The sequence below is a fragment of the Trichoderma aggressivum genome (genome assembly GCF_033847375.1).
Source record: "Trichoderma aggressivum f. europaeum strain CBS 100526 chromosome Unknown scaffold_053, whole genome shotgun sequence".
NCBI classification, from domain to species: domain Eukaryota; kingdom Fungi; phylum Ascomycota; class Sordariomycetes; order Hypocreales; family Hypocreaceae; genus Trichoderma; species Trichoderma aggressivum.
Window position 1 is genome coordinate 40,018 of NW_026946419.1, and position 26,722 is coordinate 66,739.

Genomic DNA, 26,722 nt, shown 5'->3' on the forward strand with positions numbered 1-26,722 from the left:
TTTCCCCGCTGTCGTCCTTTACTATCCCCTGAAAGAGTCGTCGAATAGCAGCGGTGGAAGTTCTCTTGTTTTTTCTTCTTCTTTTTTTTTCTGTTCTTCTTTTTCTCCTTAATAATCAGACAAGTCATGAGTGAGGCGGCATAAATAGATGGACTACACGTCCCACTCGTCCTTGGTTGGCCAGCAGTCCTACTACATTAGTGGTCTATTAACCAAGATCCGATCATGGAATCTGCGCTGTGCTGGGATTGTCCAGTCGTGGCCATTTAGAACGGGATGTTGGGGGGAGACTGGGCGCCCAGGGCCTCCTGCTGGTCTTGGAGCTCCTCGGGGGCAGCCTCAATCGAAACACCGAGGCCGAGCTTGGCTTGTTGCTAATCAAACAGTTAGTCAAGGGAGGGAATTCTGGTCTCTTGGGGTTGGGGAATCACATACCGTAAAGTGGTCAATGTCGGCAGCAAAGGTCATCATGACGGGAGGAGCGACACGCTTCTCCAAGAGGCAGCTCAGCTTGCCCTTGGAGTCGACCTGGGCTCGGAAAGTGGACATGCGGAAATCGTACTTGGCACCAATGGTAGTGACACCCTCCTTCTGCAGGCCGCCGCCCATCAGACCGCCGGGAGAGGGGACAAGACCGAGGCTCAGGTCAACGCCAGCTTGAACCTTGTCGGACAGCTTTCGCCAGTACGAAGCGCTGAGAGTTCCCATAGCAGCCTGCAATTGAGCGGTGGCGACCCAGTCGGGGGTCTTGTATCGGGCGCAGTAGGAGACGGCACATTCAGGACCTTGAGTCAGAGCAGGGCGTTGCCAGAGGGTTTCCAGACCGAGAGCGAGCTTGGGGGTGATGGATTGCAGGTAGCTTCCGATGTAGATGCCAGTCGCTCCACCCTCGAGGAAAGAGGGGTTGAGCATCTTGAGAGAGGCACTGAAGTCGTCACCGGTATATTCGTGTTCGAACTGGGCCATGTCCTGGCCGCCAGGGGAGATGGAGAGTTGAGATTTTGAAACCAGCTTGTCGGTCCATCGGTAGTTGAAACGGCCGGAGAGGGAGCCTTCGTTGTCAACGTTGCCTTGGCAGAAGATCTAATCGAGCCCCGAGTTAGTTCCGTGGTGCGGCTTCGGTGGCAAAGGAAATGCGACGCTGCTTACCTTGCCGGTGCCGAACATGGCGGCGAAAGTGTACGGGTTGATGCGCTCACCCATTGCGAACTGGTGAGAGACCTGGAACAGCGGCGCCATGCTGAAGATCTTTGTGAGGTCGGCGCGGATGCCGGTGAACATGTAGTTGTTGAGGAAGACATCGCGCTGGACTTCCTTGGACAGGGACTCTATTGTGCCGGGATTGGACAGGCCGAGCTTTGCCCTCCGCTCGGAGAAGTAGTTGACGGCATCTCCTATTGTGGCGGCGACGGGGTTGGAGAATATGAGGGACCGCAATGTGTCGACGGGAGTGGCCATGATGCCGGTATCTGTGGCGGCTCTTGAGCCGAGCCGATGAAAAAAAAGATGACAAGAAGAGGGACCGGAGTCGCTGCGCTGGTCAGGGCCAGAGAATCTCAGTCTGTATGTCTGGATGGAAGGGGATCCAGAGCCTCAGGCAAGCCTCGGTCGCGGATGTTGGCTTTGCCGCAGTGGTCGAGCTCCGAAGGCGGCTATAATGGGATGGAGTCGTTGAGAATAATTTTCAATCGACGACCCAGTTTGCCAGTTCCAGTACAGTACGTACAGTAGCCTGCGGGAGCTGCACGAGCCACTTTGTGACGCAGCCGAGTTGAGCCTTTGCAGACGCTGTTTTTTTTTTGGTGGGCGGACGCTGCGATAATCCGGCCCCGGTGGCTGTGGGCACGTGGCTGCTGGAGGCTTTGTGCAGGTATTGGGTATCTGGCAGGTACTTTTCGTACTTGTCGCTTGTAGACATTGGGGGGTACTTTGATACACAAAAGCACTTACCTAAGTTTAGTAGTACACAGCTTCATGTATATGCAGGCACCAGCATCACTTTCCATTCAGAATGAATACAAGAAATATATAAACACAGAGCTACGTCAATGGCCATTCCGTTCACAAGCAGCATCCATCTGCCTTGGCATGCGAGAAATGGTCAATGAGGGATGGTGGGGTAGCTCAAGTGCCTCATCAGTGGTTGTGTGTCGCGAGGTACCTTGGTCATGTACCGAGATACCTGGCTGGGCTGTTCCGAGCTTGTACCTCCCGTAAGTGCCCGTAGCGCCCCCTTGCATGCATGAACGGCCTCTTCATTTTGCATCCGTCAAAGCAGTACCCTAGAACCGAATATATCCGCCTGTGCGGCTCCCGAAAGCATCAAAAACGGCTGCTGCCCTTGTCACAGATTTTCAACAGGCTTCATCGTTGCCCGGACCTGCACCAGCCGGATCTGTTTGAACGGAGCCGAGACTCTCCAGCGATTACAAGCATCTTGTCGCCTGAAATCCCGGTGGTGTCATCATTCCTGGAAAGCGGGGCGCGAGGCTGAAGTAGGTCGGATCTCATCTCGCATATCTCACCGCATCAAAGGTCGCCTGAGATCTCTCAAGTTTCAACAGACGCGCTGCTTGTACTGTGGCTTCTCGGTGAACTCGACCTCTTGCGAAACTCATTGTACCGTATATTTCGAGCATCAACAGAAGAATTTGCCTTGTTTCTCGAGCATCGATATTTCCAGCTTCCGAGCTACCTAGCAAAGCTTCGGTGGAATCATTCATATACCCGCTTGTTGATTTGAACCAGCAAAATGGATACCCTGCTGTAAGTGAATCATGTGCGCTGCTTCTCACATGGGGAATAAACCGGAGCATGGAAGCTATTGTGGTGATGCCTTTCGAAGCGCCTCACTGATGGCCCCTCCGCTTCTCCTTTTCAACCCCTGCCCCTAATCCAACCAAGTCCAAACCACATCATATTTATCCACTACATGTGACTTTGAGCACTAGGTGATTTTCCATCACTATCCGTTTACATCCGCATGCAAAACTTGGGAATTGAACAAGGATAGAATTGGGACTGACAGAAATGGACTCCAGGACCGCTGAGATCGCGGCAAACGCTCCCCGGTATCGCCGGAGGAGTTCAACCTTTATCGACAGTATCCACGATGTGTCGGAGGATAATGATATGGCGCCGGCCCAGCTTTACAGCACCATGTCTGGGCGGCTGTTTCACTCTGGCCGTATTGCCATTGTCATGGTTGGGCCGCCTGCTCGAGGCAAGACGTAAGTCAAACGAGAGTAAGGTTGCTGAGATTCAAGCCAAAGATTGACAAATGGTAGACACATTTGCGTATCCATGGCACGCTATCTTCAATGGCTTGGCGTCAAGACTCGTATTTTCCACTTGGGCGACTACCGCCGAGCGACCATTGGTCCTGATGGCTCGCTTCCCGATGATTACTTCTTCCCCGATGCTTCCCCTTCATCCGTCATACTCCGCCAAAAGATTCTAAAGAAATGCCGTGAAGATATCTATGCATGGTTGAATCATGAAAACGGCCAGGTTGCTATATACGACGCGGTCAACCCAACGGCGAGTGGGAGGCGCTCTCTGGCCAAGGAGTTTGCAAAGCACGACGTCCAGGTAAGGTTTAGCAAACCGTATTCGGTTTGCTTTCTCTCTCTCTCTTGCGTTGCAAATATTAACACCAAGTCTCTCATAGACTCTGTATATTGAATCCTTTGTGAATGACGACCAGATTTTGCATGACAACGCCATCAACGTCAAGATTTCCTCGCCTGATGTAAGCCTTTCAAGCCACACAGAATCGCAGTTGCGCCTCTCTCTTTCCAAACATTAACCATGACTATAGTTTGCTGGGATGGATCCCGATGAAGCAGCAAAAATGTACTTGAAAAGAATAGAGATGAGAATCCCAGTATTCGAGACGATGAACGAGACAGAGCTCAACTATATCAAGATGATCAATGCTGGAGAAAAGTTCTTCTACAACAACCTTAGCTTCAACTACCTGTCTCACAGAATCGTCTTCTACCTGACCAACCTCCATATCAAATCACGAACCACCTTCTTTGTCCGTGCGGGCACGACAACGGAGGAAGACTCGTACAAGGCAGACGCAGACCTCTCAGAACAGGGCAGGTTTTACGCTCAACGGATGTCCGAGACGCTTGTTAAACATCGCGAACAAGAAAGGCTGGAGCAAATCGCCAAGGGCAAGCCCGAGACGCCCCTCCGACCACTTTCAATCTGGACGTCTACTCGACTTCGCACCATTCAAACTGCCGACTACCTCAAAGAAAAGGGATACAAGGTTCGGCAACGTTCCCAGATGAGCCAGATCAACCCCGGCGTCTGCGAGAAGATGTCAGAGCGCGTGATTAGGCAGATATACCCCGAAGAGGTTGAAAAGCATGCGCTCGACCCGTATCATCATCGATATCCCCGTGCCGAGGCAAGTTCTTTTTTCTTCTTCTTCTTGGAACTCCCTGCGACGAAGATTGAAAGCTAACCCTTTATTTCTCCCTATGCAGTCTTACCATGACCTTGCCGTTCGACTTGAGCCCATCATCTTAGAATTGGAACGAGAGCAGAGCGACTTGTTAATTATCGCACACGAGTCTGTTCTTCGCGTGCTGTTTGCCTATCTCATGCACTGCTCCACCATGGATATCCCCAATCTCAAGTTCCCCCGCGACGAGATTATTGAGATTATTCCTGCCGCCTATCAGAATGAAGCCAAGCGTATTCACATTCCTGGTTTGGATCCTAAGCTGCTCCCAGGCTCTCCCGATGATATTAGGATACCCGGTAGCCGGCCCTTGAGCAGGCCAGAGAGCGGCCAGATGAGCCCAATTCCCGGCGGGTTGGGCAGCCCAGCTGAGCCGCTAGAGAGGCCGACGGAAAAGGTGGTCAATACGGCGAAAGACATGGTGGCGGACAAGATTCACGATGAGATTTAAGTACAAGTACGAAGTAGTGGTCACCAAAACTTACATTGAGAATTTAACCGCTTGCCAAAGGAGAAACAGATGGTGACAAAAAACTGAGAGCGTATGCGGATGCTGCATCATCCCTCACGTCTTGTTCTTTGGTAAATTAAGGCTTTTGGTGGCAATGTGGCAGCGCACTTTCTGGTACGATGATGGAAGAGGAGCGCGGCCAAGACTTTGACGCATCCAATATCACCCGATGCTCCCGCTCCTTCGGATAGACGAACTGCACGTAATTTGGATTCTGCTGGGTGACACTCCCGGCTTGCCGCATCCAAGGGGGCCAAGAGCCTAGCATGATGCGGAAAAGGGGAACATTGCTGACGCTCCCGCATGACTTGGAGACGCGCTTGTGTTGAATCGGCACACCCTCTCAGCTGTTGGCCGAATTCTGCCGCGTTTCTCTCTCCCTCTCTCTCTCTCTCTCTTCTGCCAAGACACAGGCTGCCCATTGGGGCCAGACACGCAGCTGGTCGGGGCGCGCTCTTGTTTCGCTTTGTGTCTGTCTAATGTCTCCCTGCATATGCGAGTTTCAGCTTGGGGCGAGTCTCTGAGGCTTCAAGGGGAGCATGTGAAGTGTGGAAAGATTGTCGAGCGGGAGATGGTTAGCGGTTGCGAAGAACGTGTGTTACGCACAAAGATATATCCCTCTTCCCACACCCTGTCAGATAGCCTTGAGCAGTTTCTTTGCTGACTAACTGCCACCACTACCAAATCCCAACAATAACAATCAACGAGTTTCAAAGTTCCAATAGACGGGTTTTTATCTCCGGCTCCCCGGTGAGATTGCGCTTGTACTACAAGATAGACTAGATGGGGGACGGGTGGCTTGAATTCCCAGACTGACTACGGAGTAGCTCTGGGGAGGGATTTGGAATCGAGAAGCATGAAAAAAGGGGGGAGGCGAGCTTATTGTTGCGGGAGTGGCAACTTGCTTGCAATCTAGATGGGTGAGTGTACAGACGGATGCGACATCCGAGATTTGGAGTGTGCGGGATGGAAGACATGTTTGTGCTCGTACTCGATACTGTGCTTTGAGTGAGTGAGTTGACCTTATCTAAGACGTGTGCTGCGATGTCTGAGACATGCAGTTCTCTATCTGGATTGAATGGCGGCTATTTCTGTTATTCGAGCATTATGTGAATGGTTTACAAATGACAATTGAGACGGGTGTTTGCCGTGCTATGTAGGTACTCGGTTATCAATAGCAGGGTTGAAACCACAAGCATGTCTGAGTTCAAACCAGGTAGCTTCGTGAGCCAGTGTAGGTAAGGAAGATGTGTGAACCTAGAGTGTGCCGTTCTAACAAAATCCTTTATGCCTACAGAGTGAAAGTAATCTACCTTGTATAGACAAATTAGCTGCTGTGCAATGCTTTTACTCCCAAGCCAACCTCTTCCCTAGTCAGGCACAACCTCTGCAACCCATCACATCACATCTACAGTGTCGTACCTTGAAGTGGTCCGTCTGCAAAGAGTACTTTGCAATACTGGCAGCTGACAACGCTGGAATACACGCCCTCCATTTCCTCCATAGCTGACTCGTATATCAGCATAATAAGTGACAGCCCTCTGTCTATGCAGGAAAAAGAGGGCAATCCACCAGTAACCCGTCCCCCTCAAGGCAAGCAAACGAGTCAAAATCCCAATACTCCGTACAGCCGCCACAAAAACCTGCAGCTAAGCATTACAGGCAAATAGTCATGAGAAACGTCTGTGCTCGGCTGACTACACTTGATACCAATCAATTAGCTGTTACCTGTGGTGTCTCTCTTTGCTCCCTGCAGCTGCAAAAGCCCGTCTGACCTGGCAAGGGTTGGGGGCTGGGTCTTGTGAGTACGAGCATCAATTCAGCGCCCCCATCCAATGAGGACTGCAGCTCTGCCTTGATTTGTCCAATCTTTGTTTGCTCTGTTATGGGGAAAATTTGCCGTCTTCTCAATATGTGGCCCGGCGAGGCGGCCATTCGGATTCAAGTCCCGTCTGGGTCTGTGAGTACTATAGACGCGGCTGGCCGTACTCGTACCTGATGGTCTCTCACTTCTCTTGCAGCTTATCTGCGTGTTACGGAGGTGTACCGAGGTGTAGTAGTACAAATAGGTGTGACTACACGCACAGAGCCATATTGGATTATGCAGTTGTCGACTACATGTACCCAAGTGGCATCTCAAAATCGAGAGTGTGACAACATACATGTGCACACAAAGGTGCTATATACGAGTACCCAATACTACATCCAGCTTGTTCTCCGTAGAGTGTGGTATTGAATCTGCCCGGCCTCAAGAGAAAACAATGACGACGACAACTCAATTCGAACCATTTAAAAAAATTAAACAAGTCACTTGACTGGCAACGACAAGGGGAAAACAGAAAAGCAGACGTTTTGCTGCACCACATTGGGACGCCTGTCCCGGACGTGCATCTCCTAGAGAGCATTCGTTCGACAGGGGGCTGGTTCATGGTCTCGTGGCCTCTCTGTGGGGCCGCTGGAAAAGACATCAAAATATGAAGAAACGAAAAGTCCATCGTGTTCTGGAATCGAAGCTGTCAAGGCGAGACCCCATCAGGATCAGGCGTGGCCGAGATTTGAGATCAAAGGGACGTGTAATTGACATGAAGGATTTGATGATACAAGTCGCGCTGTGTTTGTTGGTGCTCGTACTGTCTAGCCTATAGTAGTACGGCTGGATACTGCGATGGTTGCAATAAAGAGAGATTCAGATCCAGGGTCTGCCGGGTGTTTAATCTACAGGGTATTACCGAAGTAGGCCGAAATATCTCCCAAGCGGGGCGTTTATGGGAATGCAGACAGACAGTGCGTCGCTTTTGCTTGCAATTTCATGAGCAACATTGTGTACCTGATACCTGGTAAGATGTATAGGCAAGCCGTTGTCACAGATGATGCAGTGGTTTTATTTATAGCACTGCGGCAGAGGTTATCTCGTCTCCTAGGTGAGGGTCCTCAAACTCATGATGTAGCTTCAATAGAGTTCCTGATGAAACGAAACGCCACGCGGCGTAATAAAAAGCCAACAACATTATAAAAAGTCCACTCATATCTCGCAGAGCTATATATATGAGCAATAAGGTTCAATGGCTATCAGTACTCAATGGCTGATGCTACGGAGCATGTTCAGACATGGCTTGACCATGTAGCTCCGGCCTGGGTAATAAGATTTAATGGCTTCGTATCTAAAAGGCCGATAATATATGCCTATCTAGTATGCAACGTGTCAAAAAATCTTTTCCATCCTTTGTCAACTATGGAAAAAAAAACATTCGCAATCTTCGCATCAAAGAGCCCGTGCGGCATAGATACCCTGCGGATCATCGAACAACTTCGTATATCATCCACACGAGGAAGATATCGCCAGGTCCACCGAAACGAGCCTTTGAACAAGATAGTTTCCCACATTTTACTAGAAACCACTTTCACAGGCGCCCTATGAGATCGATAACACTACGATCGATTCGTCGAACCGGGACGCCGTCCCCCAATAGACCGCTCTCCGAGCGTGTCTTGGATGCAGTCTTCTTATACTCTCTCGCCCTTCTGGTAGTATTATACTCCATAACAATGCTAGAGGTTGAAAGACGGCAGTCCAAAGACACCAGAGATGCGTGGTCTTCGGTTCTGTTGCTCGGCGTATTCGCTTGTTTCTGCTCGACCCTCGCCACCAGCTGCATGCTCGAGCCTTGCTCTCGACCTGCAAGGGGTTTCCGAGAATGCACGGCCATCTTGACGGGCTACTCGGGCAACTATTTATTCGCACTTACACGGGATCTCATAACATGGACGGATGGCTGCATGGATTACCTGAGGAACTCGGATTTACAGCTCATCCGAGACGCAATTACTATACTGGGACACCAGAACGCCATCTTGGATATTGTGCTCAACTGGTTGAGATACTGGCTGGCATGTGGCTGGTGGATGATTTGGTGTATGGCCTGGTTTTTGTGTCACGTTTGTAGACGCGGGTTTTACTGCATCTATTTTAGAATTGCGAGAATGGGCGGGAATGAGACGACTGACGATTCAACGGAGGAGTGGCCGGGTTGTTTGCGCCCCAAATAGCTAGCCACCTAATATCAACAAATATACATTCTTTTATACAGTTGCAAATATGTAAAGGTCATGGTGAACAACGACCGTATACCCTGGACGTATCTTTCATACGAGAGGAACGGTAAGACATGTCCACACCATAGGAGATTTCTTAATAATGCTGCCCTAAATCTCCGTTACTAGTTTCGAAAGGCATTTATTTGGATGCATAGATGGCGTCACAGTGTGTGAAAAGGCATGCACTGGATGGGTCTACCACCTGTGTCCTATTTAGGAAACACTTCCAGACGCGTACGGACAGTAATGGGTAAACGCTGAACATGGACTCGATGGCGAAGTGGACTATATGTGGAATATTCAACTCTGTACAGACTGCCCGCTGCTGCAGAGCAAAGCACAAAGCGCTTCATCAGCTCAGAGCCTCGACACCAGTGGTGGAATCTCTTCCAAGACAAGACAAGACAAGACAAGATGAACGTAGAGTTCAAAGTACACATCAGGGTCCGGGGAGTGTGTGTGTGTGCGCGGCAGCAACAGCACCAGCAACAGCAACAATGTGAGAGAGAACCTGACGGCAAGCATTGCATTGGTAGGCACATGCAACCATGCGGACATGGACCGGCCGGTGCTACATCCGTCGAGCCCATTTTACAAACTTGGGTGCGAACAGGACAGGGCGCCACGTTGCAGCTCAGCCAATTGAACATGGTCATTGGCTGAGCCTGTTAGGGGGCCTGATTGACAAGATTGGATGCAAATGGCCGGGTCATGCTCTCATGCTCATGACAAAGCTCACAGACAAGATAATGTACCGGGCGACTCCACAGACATACATTCGTACTCCTGTCTCGTCATGCGCGGCGATGGATACATACAGTATCAATCGCCATGGGATGGGAGAGGCAAAACGTCGGGGCCTCTAGCGTTGCATGATTCCGGTCATGAGACCCTTTTGACGAAAGAAGAATGAAGGAGACGAAAAGAGCCACCCTTTGGCTCAGACAATTCCATCTGCCTGGGTTTCTGACATTGGGAAACCCCCAAGAGCACAGCTCACAGCAGGTGTCGTGTGGCCCCGAGAGAGAGAGAGAGAGAGAGAGAGAGAGAGAGCTGACAAAAAGATGCCGTCGCCGTCTGAGAGATGGAGATGAACCAATCCAGTAATTTGATGGCCCTTGAGACCATCCAGCGGGTTTAACTCGTCCACTCGGACGCACCAGATGGTCGGACTAGCGCTGCTTAGTTTTCGCCGGCCGTGTGTCTCGCCCAGATGACTTCCAGCATGACGTTGAGGCCCCAATGTGACCAGGACGAAGAGAGACCCAAGACGGAACAGGGGGGAAAGGGCCTCAAGCTGGCGTTCGCGCCATGCTACGTGGGCCCTTTTTTCGCCGCATCAGCACATGCAGAGACTGACGCCGACCTGTGCGCTTTTCCGCCAGCAATTGGTCGTCGACGTACGCAAGGGGGGGGGATCTCGGGAGGGTCATTTAATCTCTCAGGGCTCGCATCTCCGACGGCACACTGTGAAACCCAGTTGCTTTTCGAGAAAACGGACGAGGCGAGCAAGGGAAAAGAAAAAGAGGTCGAGGTCGAGCCCACAGAAAACCCCGTAGAGGCTGGAGCTAAACGAGAAGCCCCGTCGCCAAAACGGACGAGTTGAGACGAAGAGAAAGAAGAAAGATGGAGAAGAGCTTCCGGATAGCGAATCCCAAGCCTCTCCATAGTTGGATCTGGTTATTGTCCTCTAGTTGGTGCCGGCAGCAAGCCGTTGGAGACAAAGAATCACTGATCGACCTCCCAAATGGCAGGACTTGGGAAGGGGGAGGGGCCAGGAGGGGCCCGGATGCTGCAACTTGGTGAGGGGGGAATGGGAATGGGAATGGCTAGCAGTAACAGGCTTGGGCTAGCTAGCAGAGCAACTTGGACCGAACCTCCACAGTGGCCAAAGAGACCAGAAGACCGGAGACCCGAAAAGATGCTTTTTTGTCTCATGGCAATTCGGACGAGCTTGTTGGCTGCTCCACCGCGGCCGAGGCCTGGCGAATTGGGTGGCGGCCGGTTTGCAAGAATATGCTTGCTTTGCTTTGTGCTTTTGTGTATAGAGGCACGGGAGAGAGAGAGAGAGCCTTGTCTCGCTTCTTTTGAAAGCTGAATGCCGGGATGCTCGCTGCCGGGATAATCCCAAGAATGACGACGCCCTGCTGCCGCTAAAAAAAAAGCGCAAGCATCGTCCATCCAACAAGGCTCTGGAAAATGGCAGAAACCTGCATTAGATATGGTGACAGACATATGACGGCGGGCATCTCGTCGTTCTCGGCTACTACCCGAACTCACGAACAGCAAAGCACGTCGGCCATTGTTGACAGCGTCTGGCGTATACTCGTAGTAGTAGTATTTGCAAGTTCCAAGCAGAGACTGACTGGCCTTTGGCTCAACTGATTTCTCACAGCGAGCGACATTGCCAGCTTCGGCCGGGGGTCATTTACGATGACGGCCCATCAACCGTGCAAAAAAAAAAAAAAAAAAAAAAAAAAACGACGACGACGACGAAACAGACTTCCCAGCATCCCGCCACGGCGCGTTCCTTTCGGCCCCTTGCTGAAACTTGGCGTTGCGTTTGGTATTGGCGTGGGAAGAAAAGCAAAGACGAGAGAGAGTGAGAAAAAGAGACCAGTCACATCCTTGCTTGTGCAGGCACCTGCTGCGCGATGCTACATTTCTATATGTAGTAGCAGTAGCGCATGCACCTAGAATAGCGTCCATGTAAGATGTTGGTGTTGCCACAGCATATCTGCTTGACTACACTACAGGACTGTCTGTACTGCGCGAGTACAAGAACGGCGTACCTGCAAGCATCCGGGTCTCTGCCTGCGAGAAGCCTGGAGGGAGGCAAGGCTGCGTGTCTTGTATATCTGGGCTGGCCACCTTCACGTTGCTAGGCCTAGTAGGTAGTCCTTGTGCTTGTACGAGTACGAGCCCGTAGGATCCTGATTGAACCGCATGTCTTGTTTCAGGGACCTGACCCAAGGGCGGCCTTGCTTGGCTGTGGCAAGCTCCAGCACGAAAGGAGGGTGTGCCTGCGGCTTACTTGTACTGTACCGGTCTCGAGGTGCCTTTCCGTGCCGTGTGAGGTCATCGTCCCAATGCTCCTATTTTGGGTGGACGATACCTACATGTACCTTTCCTACTAAATCCTCGATTCCCGCAGGGGCACGCTTCGAGAGATGAGAAGCACAGCACGAGCAAGGCGGTAAAGGGCCGGAGAAAAAGGACATGAGCAATTGAGCCGTACGGCAGCATATTAACCGGTAGATGAGGGATTCAGAGACACTGCCACATCTGGCGTGACCTGGATGATATCACGAGCAACATGATTGGAAGCGTCATACAACCCTGGAGCATACAGAGTATTGTGAGAATCCTGATGCATGCACTATACATGCACGCCGGATGCAGGTTTGAGCGAAATATATATATCAAATTCTTTGCCCGTGCATTCGGCCGCAGATCACAGAGATAGATGCTGGCCCATGGCTGCGCAAATCTCGCCGCTGGCCGAAGCTAGTCGGGAAGCAGGGCCTCGAGGTTTTGGGTTTGGGCTCTCCCGGTTTGAACGAACACTCCTGCTGGTGCAAGGTGTCGGTCATGCTGAGTCGAGTCGACGAGCGCGTCTCTCAGGCCATCATCAGCTGGAAGAAACGAGGCAGACGTGGCGTTTGCTGTGCGGATTTGTCAAGCATGTACAAGCAATACAAAGTAAAGTCGAGGCGAGAAAAGGGGGGTGTGTGGTGGCGGCAGCAGCAGGTCAAGTGGTGAGGGGTGCGTTCCGTCATTCACAGCAATTGACTCTGCAAGAACCCGCCGGGGGCTGTTCGTCAGTGGTTTTGGCCCGCAGAGGAAGGGAACAACATTAGACGATGAGTGATGCGATGCAGCTGGAGAGATCGAATGGGAATTTGGACGCAATTTCTTCCACCGTCAAGTGACCTCTTGCTTGCTGGCAAAGAGTGGTAAGCGATTTGTGGGAAGCCTCCGGCTCCTACAACGCCCAAGCAAAAAAAAAAAGAAAAGCTGCGGTAGCTCAGCAGCAGCAGACGAGTGACGGTGCTACCGGCACATCAGGCCACGGGCTTGTTGCCACCTTATTGCTAGGTCGAACGTGACGCCTGAGCCATACCCGCATTTGGCCACATACGGCCATAGCCTTTGGCGTTGCAACTCGTAGCACAGCTGGCGGACTCGTACGGAGGATTATTACCTGGTAGGTGCCTGACTATGGGAGACGAAGCACGAGTCCAGTATAGCCTCAAAGCAGGGAGGGAAGGGAAAGGGAAAAAAGGGGGGGAGAATCGAGACCAATGGAAGCGGTTGGTCTATTAATACTACCACGTACGAGTACATGGTGCCTGAGCATCGCCGCGCGTGAGCTGCTGTCAGGTCAGTGCGGTTCGGTTCGGTTTGGTCTGGTTTGACGCTCAGATGGGCAGGACAGGACAGGCAGGACAGGCAGGGCGGCTTATGCTTAGCAGCTCGGCTCTCGTCGTCCAAATCTAGGTCCAGGGCGTCCAAATTGCTGTGGCTCTGATCTGGGCCAGGCGACTTACAAATGCCTCGACAGATACTAGTGGCCACTAGGAGCGCTCAAGGCTTGCATGGTTCTCTGCACGGCCAGTCTTTGACTTCCGCTTGCCGAGTTTTAGCGCCAGGTGCCCGTCTCAAAAATGAGCACATGAGCACCTCGAGCCTAACAACTGCGGGTCTGCTGGATCTCTCTAGCAGTTGCGTAGCACCAGGTAGCAGGTACAGTACATACCTTCCATGGTACTGGGTGAGCAGCGGCGAGTTTTTTCCTTCTTGCTTTTCTCTCGTCTTCTTTCTGTAATGGGATTGGGGCAGAATAACAAGAAAAGAGGGCAGAAAAGACAGAGATACGGAGAGAGAGAGAGGTAAAAGCTGGAAGAGGGCAGATGTACAAGATGGAGACAAGGATTGCCGGCATTGGCTGTTGGATTGATCGGTTCAAGGTTCAAATGATTGAATCATCCTCAGCAGGTACCAGGCAGTAGTAGCACGAGTAGTACCTGGTCTGGTCCGGTCGCTCCCACGATAAGCGCGTCTCCTACCGCCCTGTATCCATCAAATTTCTCTGTATGGAGTGCAGTATCTCCGTACGAGGTCACCCGCCAACAGCTGCACTCTTCCAGGTACAGGTACATACCTTAGTACATGCTCGCAGATTACCTCACCTCACCTGTGCTGTAATGCCATGCCATGCCAACCTCTGCAAGCTCGCACCATCTTTCCCTCGTTTGCCGGCCCATCGACCCATTGACCACGGACGAGCAAAAACAAAACCGTGAATGCCCTCTGCCTTGCGTGCGTCCTGACATCGTGCACTGCTTCTGCCGGCAAAAAGGGCATCTGCCGTGTTGTTGGCCAGTCTTGCTTGCATCGAAACTCGACTCTGGTTTTTCGTGCGTGTTGCGTTGGTCAGGTGGTTACTCGAGGTAGCCTCCCCAGTCCCAGCCTGCACCCTCACTGGAGTCTTTTATTACCGCGCCTCGCCCTCCCCTCCTCGACTTTTTCCCACCTCACCTTGAACCCTTCTTTCACCGAGCAGAGCAGACCAGAGGCACAAAGAGTACGTTGACCACCGCTAGGCACGCCGTCTCCCCTCCTCCCATCGTGTGCAATCCGAGCACCTTTTCTCCTCTAGGGAATGAATGCTTGGCTCTCCCGCTGCATGTGTTGACCTGCTGGGGCGGAATGATGGAACAAGAATAAACTTGAAAGAGTGCAGCAACTGACCCTGAACGCAGCAGCCAGAAGCAGACGCAGACGCAGACGCAGGGTGCCCCGCATCGCCTCAGAGTGTAATAGCCAGCAGTGCAACGCGACCAACAGCCAGTAATCGTCAAAAGCATCTCCCCAGCGTCCATCCCGTAATCGACCTTTGGATCACGAGATTGAATCTGTCGGTTTACACACCACTCGACTCTATTCCCCCGGGAGCCGCTGCATACTGTAGCCTTTTATTCTCGTCGTGAGCCTGTGCAACGACGACAAGACTTGTGCCGTCAGCGTCGCGCCGTGCTCCACAGCCTTCCGTGCCGGTCCTGACGTACATCATCCACCAAAAAGCCTCCCGTTTTCTTTGTGCTTGCTCCTTAGCCACCTCCGACACCTTTTCGCAACGCCGACAGAAATCGCACTTGACCATCTTGTTTCTCTTGCGCCACGACGGCTCGCTCAATTCGCATTCATCGTCCTGGCCGTCGTTCTGTATTCGGTAGGTCCAATCTTGTCTTCTTTGTTCGTGCTGCTTGCTTCTGTTTCTGCTTCGCCAAGCCGGCCAAAACCCTCAAACCAGCTCTGCCTGCCTCGCATCCCGCTGCCCTTTCCTTTCCCTCTCCTCTCCTCTCTTGGCCCTCACCTTGGCGTCACAAGGCTGCAATTCGGCTCACGTCCTTCTCTCACCATCGCCCTCGCCTCTGCCGGTGCCCCTTTCCCCTTGTCATCGTTGTTTGCCGTCTCCTGCCTTGCTGCTCGTCGCCTGTTGTATGTCACGAGCCCACCACGTTAAGCACCCCGCCCTGCTCCCTCCAAGACCCGCCTCTTCCTCTCTCTCTGCCCAGCTTTCTCGTGCCACTACACCAGCTAGCGATTTGGACCTATGGAATTTTCTCTACACCCGCTGCCGCCTGTCACCTCCTGATTGCATGTACCTACACCTCAGCAGCTGCTTTCTTTCCTGGAGGGGCGTCTTTTTCCCTTTTCTTCCTCTCTTTTTTTTTCTCTCCCACCCTTCACTCTCCTACCCATTTATTTCCCCGACATACTGCCTGGCGCAGCTGAGAGATCCCCATCGCTCCGAGCACTCCCTGGACCTTCGTACCTGAGTTTCTAGGCCACTGCCGTCGCGCAAGTTGACCATTTCATCATTGGCAAAGCTACCAATTTTTTGCCCAGCGCGTCCGCCTTAGTTGGTGCCTTTCCCCCTCCTGCTTCTCAGCCCCAGTCATCTTTCCCTCCCCGCACTTCCCATTTCGCCCTGGCAGCGAGCGTGTCACCACAATTCATTACCTGCTTGCCTGCACTCGGTTTCAATTGCCGCTGCATTCTCCAATTCCTATCCTGTCCATATCTCTGATTCGCGTCCCATTTGTTCCCAAGGCGAGATTTGTTTTTCGCTAAATCTCGAACGTGTGTTTAGCAGCTCCTCTGCAAATCCTGCCCAGCTTCAATTTGACGGAAAGCAACCAGCCGCGTGTCATCGCCGCAACGGAAAAAACATAGGAAAAAAAAGGTTCTTGCCAAGTCGAGCAGACATCGACCTCGCTACCGGCGACAGAAGCTCTTGCGACACGTCGCATTGCATTGCCTGTTCCTATTTCCTTCATTCTCGTTGCCCACCACGGCCCTCGTCAAGGCTCGTTCTTTGTTGCCCCTCACCTGCCTACCGCTTGGGTGTTTCAAACTCGATCTCCGATAGCATTGGCGCCCTAGTCTGAGTACACTTGGCCCAAAATGTCAGCCCACCGGCCAAATGCTTTCAACAGCTTGCGGATGGGAGGTGAGTTCATTCTGCCGTACGGTGTACATTGGTACCCATGACTAATGAGGCTATGCCGTCTACAGAGGTGATCCGCGAGAAAGTTCAAGATGGTATCACGGGCGAGACCAGAGATCTGCAGTACACTCAATGCAAGATCGTTGGAAACGGCTCGTTCGGTGTTGTCTTTCAAACCAAGCTTTCACCGTCTGGCGAAGATGCTGCCATCAAGCGAGTTCTCCAAGACAAGCGATTCAAGGTACAACCCTCCCCCCCCCCAGCTCCATCTTTCTGGTAGGCACCAGCGACTAATTTTGTTGTGGTAGAATCGAGAGCTCCAAATCATGAGAATTGTCCGACATCCCAACATCGTTCAGCTCAAGGCTTTTTACTACTCCAACGGCGAACGTGTACGTATAGTTCAACGCCATTTTGGGTGTTCCTTGACTAACAACTCTTCAAGAAGGATGAAGTTTATCTCAATCTCGTTCAAGAATTTGTTCCCGAGACCGTCTATCGGGCCTCCCGCTTTTTCAACAAGATGAAGACGACCATGCCCACCTTGGAAGTCAAGCTGTACATCTACCAACTCTTCCGAGCCCTGGCATACATTCACTCTCAGGGCATCTGCCACAGAGACATTAAGCCTCAAAACCTCTTGCTCGATCCAAACAGCGGCATTCTCAAGCTGTGTGACTTTGGCAGTGCCAAGATTCTAGTCGAGAACGAGCCCAATGTTTCGTACATCTGCTCCCGATATTATCGTGCCCCCGAGCTCATTTTTGGTGCTACCAACTACACCACCAAAATTGGTACGACCTTCTCATCCCGCGGAGGTTGATTCATTTGCTAACCTTGACTGTAGACGTGTGGTCCACGGGATGCGTCATGGCTGAGCTGATGCTCGGCCAACCTCTGTTCCCCGGTGAATCTGGTATCGACCAGCTGGTCGAGATTATTAAGGTTCTCGGCACGCCGACCAGAGAGCAGATCCGCACCATGAATCCCAATTACATGGAGCACAAGTTCCCGCAGATCAAGCCCCACCCCTTTAACAAAGTGTTCCGGAAGGCTGATGCCAATGCGATCGATCTCATCTCCCGATTACTCGAGTACACGCCAACCGAGCGTCAGGCTGCCGTCGACGCCATGGTGCACCCTTTCTTCGACGAGCTCCGAGACCCGGCCACCAAGCTGCCTGATTCACGACATGGAACTGGCCAGCTGCGAGACTTGCCCGATCTCTTTGACTTTACCCATCATGGTAAGCTTCCTGTGTCCATCAGCCTGTGACTGCCCTGGGGCGTATAGCTAACTTGATTCTTAGAACTCTCCATTGCTCCGCAGCTCAACCAACAGCTCGTACCACCGCACATGAAGCCAATCCTGGCTGCCCGAGGACTTGACATTGACAACTTCACGCCAATGGCGAAGGCGGACATGCTGGCAAAACTGGACTGAGCCACACGGTGACTGAATAGAGTTGGCAGGCTTCTGCTGCACTCTTGGAAGCACTTGGTGTCTCTGGAAAAACAACCCTGTTCTCTCCCCCCGTGTAGAGCTTGGGTTGGTGCCGAGGGTAATGGCTCGCTACTAAACTTGGGCCGTGATTGGGGAGATGCGATTGAGATATAGTCTCGAAAGCTTGCCGTGTGGAGTCCGCATGCTCGACACTAGGGAACGGGGTGAGATGGGTTTGTGCGGTGTGTTGTGTGGAGAGAGAGAGGAGAGCTTCGGACATTGTCTCAAAATTGGCAAAGGAAAGGAGGCGTTTTTTTTGATCCCCTAAAAAACTTGGTTTTCCGGGCGGGAACCTGGGCCACCCGCCAATACGAGGGAGGCTGCATTGATGCGTATCGCAGGAGATCGCTTTTTTAGACCACGTTTCGATGCATGACGGAGCTGGCTGTTGCTTCTTTTTTTTGTTTTTCTTTTTCCTGTTGTCGTGTCATGAAGCTCCGTGCTTATGGAAATGGAGGGGATTATCAGGTCGGTGGTATCGGATGTCGACCTTGTGCCTCAGCATGAGTGTTCTCCTTTGTCGCCTTTATGCATCGGCGTACAGTGGGAGAGGGAAATTAGGGGGGCAGGGGAAACGTTGAAATTGCTGGACGGACAAGATATGACATCTTGGACCGTGGGATATAGAGCCCCAGCAGCAAAGCCCGGACGTCGCAGACAATGGATGGGGAAAATGAGCTTTAGCGGGACATTAGGACAGGCATCGTTTAAACAGATGAAAAAAAGGAATGGGAGATGGACTTTTTACTACTACCATGAGAGCGCTTAAGGAGAACCCTCATTGGTCCTAATTCTTGGGCGTGGTTAAAATGAAGGAACAAAAAAAAAGATGAGCAAAATGTATCACGGAAGTCAGGCAGATGGTTAGAAGAACCAGGTAGAGGCTTAACAAGGAGCTTTGCACACACACCTCGATGCAGCGCCTCAGTCAAAGAAGCAAGATTTGTGCAAGAGGCTGCGATGATTCTGCGAGTTACTCGATCCTTGAGCATTTTCAGAGCATGGATATGGTATCAACATCACAAACTCCTGCAGCTAGCCTAACCAAGAGGACTCCATTGCACAAGACAAGATTCTCTGATGTTGAGGTTACCTTGAAGCTCCCGGCTCCACCCTTGTAGCGCTCCATTGGAAGGCACATGCAAAATATTCATGTACTACCTATTAGAGGAACATGATTATAGTAGGCAGTAAATACTGGAAGAATATTGATAATGATAGTAGCAGATACTAGAAGAATATAGTGGTGATAGTAGCAGAAAGTACATGGATTACGGCTACTTTACGTGGCAGCAGGTGGGACGATTAGTGTTTCAATACCGCACTCACTTCATCAAAGTACCTTCTTAATCCTTAAACCCCTTTCCCTTTCCCTACTCTTTTCACCAATGGGTGGCCCAATCAATCAATGAACCTGCTGGATGTTTGGCTTTGGCTCAGGCGACGTTGTTCTCATTCTCACACGGTACAAAAGCTGTGGCCTGAGGCACCGACGGAAACTAGGCCGCCTGCACGTCGTGGGCCCACTCCGGCGCAGGGAATCAATCAACCGCTAAACCTTCTGCTAGCTGAGCGTTTGAAGCCCGTCGCGCGCGTTGCCTGCAGCAGCTTTTCCCGCCCGAGCTTTAAGCACTTGAGCAGCTCACCAGCCCAGCGCTCTCACCGTTTGCAATCATCAATTACCTCCCTCACAATCGCTATTCGCTTGAGCCGAGAGTCACACCATGGCCGACTACGATCGAAGGCAGCAGGGCGGCCACAATCGCAAGAGGAGATACAGAGGTACGTCAGGATTAATCCCCCCAATGTTTCGTTACACGCTCTGCAGAGGCTCATGCGACTGTCCCTACCTGCAGATGACGATGATCATTACGACCGCCGCCAGCAGCGGAGGCGAATCGACTCAGTGCCCGTCCCTGTACGTCTTCGACGACAGCTCCTCAGCCTCGCCGACTCCCCCCTGCGCCGATGGTCCGAGGAAGTGCAGTCCATTGCTCGCATGGTGGCCGAAAACTATGACGATGAGAACCTACGCAACACCTTTGTCAGTCTGGTCATGCAGCTGGTTGTCGAGCAGCCTTTGAAGACGCCGTTTGTGGCGGCTGTTGTGCTCGTGGCAAACACCATCAAGCCTGAGATTGTGGACGCCGTCCTCACCCCCGTCGCCCAAGAAACGGAGAGCAAGATCGCCAAGGGGGAGTGGAGAGATGTGAAGCTGTACCTCAAGTTTCTGGCGTGCCTGCAGGCGTGCTTGGAGGGCGATGGAGTCTTTCCTCTGCTTGAAGAGCTCTTCGGTCGTGCTGCCGACTTGCAGACGGCAAGCTCCGAGGATGTAGGTTTTCTTTTTGACCGACGTCTCTCTATCTTCCCGGTTTCATACTAACGACAGCCGTGGTAGACCATTGGCACGGAAATTGTCAAGACCATCCTTCTTACGATCCCCTATATCATGGCTGCAGCCCCCGGCCAGTTCCAGCAGAAGGCAGCGGATCTCATGGACAAGACCGACATCATCGCATCTGAACCCCACGCGCTCCAGGCTTTGGTCGACCCCTACCACCCTGACCCCTCGAGCGAAAGCGCATCGGCGTCCCTGAGCCTGTGCATGCTTTTGCAAAAGCAATTGCAAGCTGAGGCCTCTAAAAACTGGGAGCTAACCTGCATCCCAAGACCGTGGAACATGCCTCTGGAGGAGATTGAGGCTCAGGACAAGCTCGCCAATGCGCCAAAGCATGCCTTACCTACGATTTCCATACCTTCGACCGTCATTACTGGTCCTCGACCGCTGTTTCCCGAGGTCTATTTTTCCGTTTATGCTGACCAGGAAGTCGAATCTGTTCCCTCCACGGATAGCGTGGCGTCTTCTTTAATAAGGGACGGCCTTACTGATACTATCAATGGCCTCCATTTCAACAGAAACGCCACAGCGAGATACCTCATTGACCTGGACTGCTATTTTGCAGACGATACTTTTGTCAAGCGGGCTACCCCATTCGATGAGTTGCGCAACGCAGCTCCAGGAAAGTCTACGTGGAAGCCTGAAGATGTCGCCGTCGACATTGTCTTTGCGCAGCTCTTCCAGTTGCCTTCGCCTGAGCACAAATTGGTTTATTACCACTCCGTCTTGACGGAAGCCTGCAAGCTCGCCCCTGCCGCCATAGCGCCTAGTTTGGGAAGAGCAATTCGCTACCTCTACAATAACTCCCCTCGAATGGATCTTCAGCTGAGCTTTAGGTTCCTCGACTGGTTCTCCCACCACCTGAGCAACTTTGGCTTCACGTGGAAGTGGGCGGAGTGGAGTGACGACTGCAGCCTGTCTGATCTTCATCCAGCAAAATGGTTCCTGAGAGGCGCGCTGGACAAGGAAGTGCGGCTGAGTTTCGCCCAGCGAATCCAGAAGACTCTTCCGGAGCCGTACCAGCCCTTGATTGGCCCTGAGAAGGAAAAAGACGTGCCTGATTTCAAGTTCAACAACTCTGGTAAGTTGTAACTTCTATCTGTAACATACGCGTTATCCAAGTTGCTGACCGTGTTCGCCTTGTGTAGACACGCCATTCTCGAGCGAAGGCCAAGAGATTGGCGCCCTGCTTAAGCGAAAAGCGCCCGATGAAGAATTCCAGCCCATCATTGACAAGATTGAGGCTGAAGCTGGTGAAAGAGCGCTTGACCCGGTCGTTGCTAGCACTGACGTCTTCATGACGGCCATCTGCTGGGTTGGATCCAAGTCTCTGAGCCACGTCTTGGCTTGCATTGACCGAAGCAAGGAACGCCTTCTCAAGGCCGCCAACTCGTCTCCGGCGGCGCAAAACCAGGTCCTGGCAGCCGTCATGGCCTATTGGCATGCGCATCCCGGCATTGCCCTGTCGATCGTTGAGAAGCTGCTCAATTACTCCATCCTGACGCCTGCGTCGGTTGTTCGTTGGGCGTTGACGGATGGTTCTCTCGTCGGCGGCGCTAATGCGGGCGAGGCCCTTGCGCAGCCTCACATCTTTGAGCTCGTCTTGAATACGGTGACCAAGGTTAGCTTTCGAGCTCGCCAGATTCTCACCTTGCCCGACGCGGACGAGGAAGGGCGCAAGAGCGAGATCAAAGCCATGCAAGAGCTTTTCGGCCTTCTCAATGATTTGTTGGTCAGTTGGGCTGGTGGCAACAAGGACGAGCTGATGGAGATGGGTGACGGCTCCAGTGAACCCGAGGCCTTGATCCGCCGATGGGGTCAGCGTTGGCTGAGGGTGTTTAAGCGGCTGGGAGCTATTGAGGAGGCCTTTGTCATTGAGGCCTCTAAAGAAAAGCCGGACTCGTCGAATGGAGTCGATGCTGTCTAGAAGGCCTGGGTCGAAGACTGTGACGATATACTGTAGAGGGTGATGGGGGGGAAACAAGGAAGAAGCTTCGGATACTACAAGACACAGGCAGGAAGAGTACCTCGGTGGCTGGATGTTGCTGCTAGAGGGGAGGCTTGAGGACTCTTTTCTTTCTTTTTTTTTTCTCTTCTAATTGTTAGGATTATGAGGGCGGGTCAACACATCCGCAAAGGTTTAGAAAAATGAGAACACAGAGATTTTTAGTCACGCAATGAAGAGGATTTGTGTATTCCTTGCATCAAAAGGGGGAACATGGGGATCAATTTAACTGCTGAATGATTGTCCCGGTCAAAGAATAAGGCACTAGATATGCACTTGACAGTATACTTCTTCCTGTAAATGCTATGATGTGAATGTTGTGTGAATATTGATTCGCAATCAGTCTACCTGATGGCTATCCTATTCCAAAATATTTCCATTCCTTCCAAACCTATCTACCAGAGAAAAAACAGCAGGCGTGCAACTCATCATGGTATACATGCACTCGTCAAGTACAAACAAATAGCAAAAGTCGTTTCATTGTCTCAACCGTAAAACTCCGCGGTGTTAATGCCCTATCCCGAATTTCCCTGTATTCCGAAACCACCATGCCGAGGGCTTTGCCATTAACATCTAAAAATGAAAAATAAATGAAACAAACAGCAAAAGAATGGTAATGCGCAAAGCCAGCCATGCATCTGAGGATTGAACGTCGACGAGCAAGCTGAAATCAGAAAATTTCAATCGTCGTCCTCAAGCTGCAGCGTCACACTATCAGTTTCCTCTTGATCGGCTGCGGGAGTGTTCCACCCTGAGGCTGGTTCGGCTGGGCTTTTTCGCCCATTCGCTTGAGCTTCTCGAGTAAATGACTGCAACAGTATTAGAGACGGTATTCTATCAGAAACGGGCTGGGGACGGCGGCGAAATTGGGCAACAATCTGACGAAATTCTTCTGTTGCTGATCTACTTAGATCTGGTATGGCTTCCGGTGGTGGACTTAAAGGGGCGTCGACGGCGGGAGTAGTTCTTGTTGTTCTTGTTGTTGTGTTCGTGGTGGGAGGGAATTCAACGAGTATCAGGAAAGGGGGGAAATAGGCATACTTAATCGGCATGTGGCCACGGCTGCTTTCCGTGACTGCGAGGTTGAGTCGTTTGTTTTGCTCCTGGTGTTCTTCAAAGTGCTGTTGAATCCGTGTTTGACACCCTTGTGCGTCACCACCTCGCACAACATATGCGCAGCCATCTTCTTCACACGTCCAAGTATCGTCAGGGCCTTGAGGGGCGGTGGAAGGTATCTTCTCCGTGCGAATCACAATCTGGATCGGCTCTACGTCGTCTGATGGCGACTGAACAGACGGACCGGCATTTCTAGGGGCGTTTACTTCGGTCAAGTCTTGCATAGAAGTGTCTCCCTCCTCCTCCTCCTCCCCCTTATCGGAGAAGTAGTGTGACCGTTTCAAGCCCGAGGTTTCCGAGTCTGGCTCACTCTCATCTCCAATTTCGGCGTGGGTTCTTTTCTTGGAGGCAGTTGCTGCTCTTAGGCCTGATGTTTTAATCGGTCTCCGGCCAGGTCGTTTCAATGATTTGCCAATATGCCCAGGAGCATCGTTGGTACTTGCTGCGCCAGCTTCGTGCGAGGATGATTCTGGATCGACAGCAGTTGGCGCTGGCTTCTTGGATTGACGCGGCATGGCTTTGCGCGGTATCAGTCGAAAAGGAAATTCCGATGCTTTTATAGCACGCGGAGTAAACGGCTTTGCTGACAACTCCTCGAGAAAAGACCAGAGCTCATGCTTCTGGAACCTCTCCTTGTCAAGTACCTGCAACAAGGCGGCAGCATTATAATGCAAAACCTCTTCAGCGGGAATGCGATGCGCTCCTTTAGAGCCGTCTTTGTAATTGGGGATTTTGTAGTCGAAGTAGATAAAGTTGAGAGCATTCTTCATAGTGATGCCCTTTTTAGAGCCACCACGATCGACATATAATACTTCTAATGCAGCGAGGACGGAGGCAAATGGAGAGTCATCATCTGCTGCAGTGCTTATTGCACCGTCAGCAGATTGCGTAGGCATTGCTGGTGTCTGAGCAGCAGATTGCGTAGGCATTGCTGGTGTCTGAGCAGCAGCACTAGGGCTCGCTACGTCTGCAAGCGGGCTTGGTTTCGGCCGTTTCGATAGCTGGGTTTGATCGGGATCAACAACCTCCGTGCTGAGACTCCTAGTAATGCGGTTTGAGGACCTGTTACTCGGCGCCGGACTCACCACCTCACGCGAAGGACTGCTTGGTTTTCGTGGGTTTTTGAGCGCCAACTCTGTTTTATACACCACGTCCTGTATATATGTTAGTCGTCAAACTTTCTCTGGACCAGGAACAGTCAACTAACGGCGTGCTCAACCGTGAACCATCTATGGAATGGCGTTTGCTTCCAGTCTATAAGGCTGAGAGACTCCTGTCCAAATTGGCAAACGAAGAAGATGGCGTGCTCAGCACACCGCTGTATCACCTCGTTGAATGTTGCTCCATCGCCTACCTTCATGGCATACTGCGAAGCGTCGTTAGCATTGGTCGTTGCGAGGAACGTGGTTCATGCGTGTGTTGGCTTTACTCACCTGTAGCAAATCAGTGCGGAGAGCCTCTAGGAGGTTGGCACCCGGTGCGGCAGGTGTCTTGCTAAATTTGCCAGAGCTGTATATGTCCACCAAACTGTAATACATGGTGGTGGCCTCGCACATCTTATTGAATATCGGTCGGTATGCGTCTGAAGGGTTAAGCTCGTACCAGCCGCCTCGTCCCAGAACCCATACAACAGGGCGCCCATCGTCTTCTCCGATCGAATAAGCGATACAATGGCGGATTTCTATAGGTGTAGATGCCTTGACCCTCATGATCACTGCGATTGTTAGAGTTGCTGAGACAAGGAGCGAGGAAGCGAGGGAGTGGATGGCAGTGACTCACGATGTGTCTTTTGAGAGGGATCGTCTATGATGAGATGGCCGCGCACGATGTATGGGCCTCGCACGACGACATTGAGTGCGTTCTCGAGAGTCTCTCCCTTTCTATCGTAGACGGTGGCATCGCGCAGCTCGAAGCAAGGATAGTCATCCTTGGAGACGTCCTTGGGCTGTGATCTGACAACAGAAGACTCCTGCAACCAGCGGATCTTGTCTCCATCTATGGTTTCGACGCTCGACGTGGACGCCCTTCGCCTGCGTCCGCTCATTATGAACCGCAGACGTAGTAGGTGACCATAGGACAAAGTGATTTTCGAAGCGGGATAAGGAACAATCGAATCGCGGGCTTGGATTCGAGGGAGAGCTGAAGGCTGCGAGCTTTGGCTCTTTGGTAGTAGTGGCGATACCAGAGGCAGACAGACTTGAAGTCGGATAGCGGAATTGCGAGAGGACTGGCGGGATGATCTTGTTTTTGGGAGCGGAAGAGCTGAGATCTTGTCTTGGTTTGATCGAGAGGCAAGATATGGATAGCCGAGGCCAAGTGGTGTATTTTGGCGGTGCTTGCGCAGTTGTAGATGCAACGTCCAAATCAAATCGTACTGGAGGCGCGCAAGCCGAAAAGGCTGAGAAGCGGCAGTGGGCAAACACGAGCGCGCTAGCTCGGCGTCATAGGCGTTCGCGATTGCTGGGCCCAGTAGAATCTCGGATTGCTGGAGGGGTTCAGCGGGCTTGAATGCGCCAACCGGCCTCGTAAGAGCCTTGATGGGACGCTGTAGCACAGCGCCGTTGCATGACCCCACTGTAGCCCTGCTGTCTTCCATGCCTGGTGGTACAGCATTGATCTACTGCTCTGGACATTCACATCGAGCATATGAGCACACGGGGGTTTATTACGGAGTAATAGGGGTGATGGATTTTATCAACTGCAACTTGAATAGCAACTAGCAGATGATACAGATACGGGTAGCAATGGGAGTAGATGCCAGAGGAATGTACCGGTAATACTTGGAGAACCGGCTATATTCCATGAACTCTTCCATGTTAATGTAGTATTTGACAGGTTGCAGCCATCGTGATGTTGGCTACGGTAGGTTAGTACCTAGCAAGTCCAAGACTGGCTGTATCGTATTGATTCAAAGTGAAAGTCTTCTGAATTCCAAGTCATCGAACAATGATGGAATTCGTCAATTGGATCTGAAAGTGACAGAGACCCTCACATCAGCCTTCAACGGGGAGCCTTTCCCCGTCCTGGCATCGGCAAGTCCCTGTATCCTATACACCTGATGCGCCCGGGAGGGGCCTTTGTACATTCTCCCTGCCGGT

At 51.8% G+C, this 26,722-nt stretch overlaps 5 protein-coding genes across 5 annotated transcripts; 3 read left to right on the forward strand and 2 right to left on the reverse strand.

The window, feature by feature from the left end:
- Window positions 1-266: 266 nt before the first annotated feature.
- Window positions 267-1,458, reverse strand: Triagg1_9419 (uncharacterized protein; the record flags this gene model as incomplete). Its single annotated transcript, XM_062904375.1, has 3 exons — window positions 267-374; window positions 436-1,083; window positions 1,150-1,458. The coding sequence occupies 3 exons, from the start codon at window positions 1,456-1,458 to the stop codon at window positions 267-269; spliced, it is 1,065 nt and encodes a 354-aa protein (XP_062751580.1).
- Window positions 1,459-3,030: 1,572 nt separating this feature from the next.
- On the forward strand, window positions 3,031-4,931 carry Triagg1_9420 (uncharacterized protein; the record flags this gene model as incomplete). The annotated part of the gene is made up of 5 exons (XM_062904376.1): window positions 3,031-3,230; window positions 3,288-3,591; window positions 3,671-3,751; window positions 3,821-4,372; window positions 4,503-4,931. 5 exons carry the CDS (start codon window positions 3,031-3,033, stop codon window positions 4,929-4,931), a joined length of 1,566 nt encoding a protein of 521 aa, XP_062751581.1.
- Window positions 4,932-16,559: 11,628 nt separating this feature from the next.
- On the forward strand, window positions 16,560-18,045 carry Triagg1_9421 (uncharacterized protein; the record flags this gene model as incomplete). The annotated part of the gene is made up of 6 exons (XM_062904377.1): window positions 16,560-16,605; window positions 16,671-16,843; window positions 16,911-16,994; window positions 17,048-17,396; window positions 17,450-17,848; window positions 17,912-18,045. The coding sequence occupies 6 exons, from the start codon at window positions 16,560-16,562 to the stop codon at window positions 18,043-18,045; spliced, it is 1,185 nt and encodes a 394-aa protein (XP_062751582.1).
- A 1,784-nt stretch (window positions 18,046-19,829) lies between these two features.
- Triagg1_9422 (uncharacterized protein) lies at window positions 19,830-22,430 on the forward strand (the record flags this gene model as incomplete). The annotated part of the gene is made up of 4 exons (XM_062904378.1): window positions 19,830-19,887; window positions 19,962-20,437; window positions 20,504-21,584; window positions 21,652-22,430. 4 exons carry the CDS (start codon window positions 19,830-19,832, stop codon window positions 22,428-22,430), a joined length of 2,394 nt encoding a protein of 797 aa, XP_062751583.1.
- A 758-nt stretch (window positions 22,431-23,188) lies between these two features.
- Triagg1_9423 (uncharacterized protein) lies at window positions 23,189-26,220 on the reverse strand (the record flags this gene model as incomplete). The annotated part of the gene is made up of 4 exons (XM_062904379.1): window positions 23,189-24,778; window positions 24,832-24,990; window positions 25,058-25,338; window positions 25,404-26,220. The coding sequence occupies 4 exons, from the start codon at window positions 26,218-26,220 to the stop codon at window positions 23,189-23,191; spliced, it is 2,847 nt and encodes a 948-aa protein (XP_062751584.1).
- Between the last annotated feature and the right edge of the window lie 502 nt (window positions 26,221-26,722).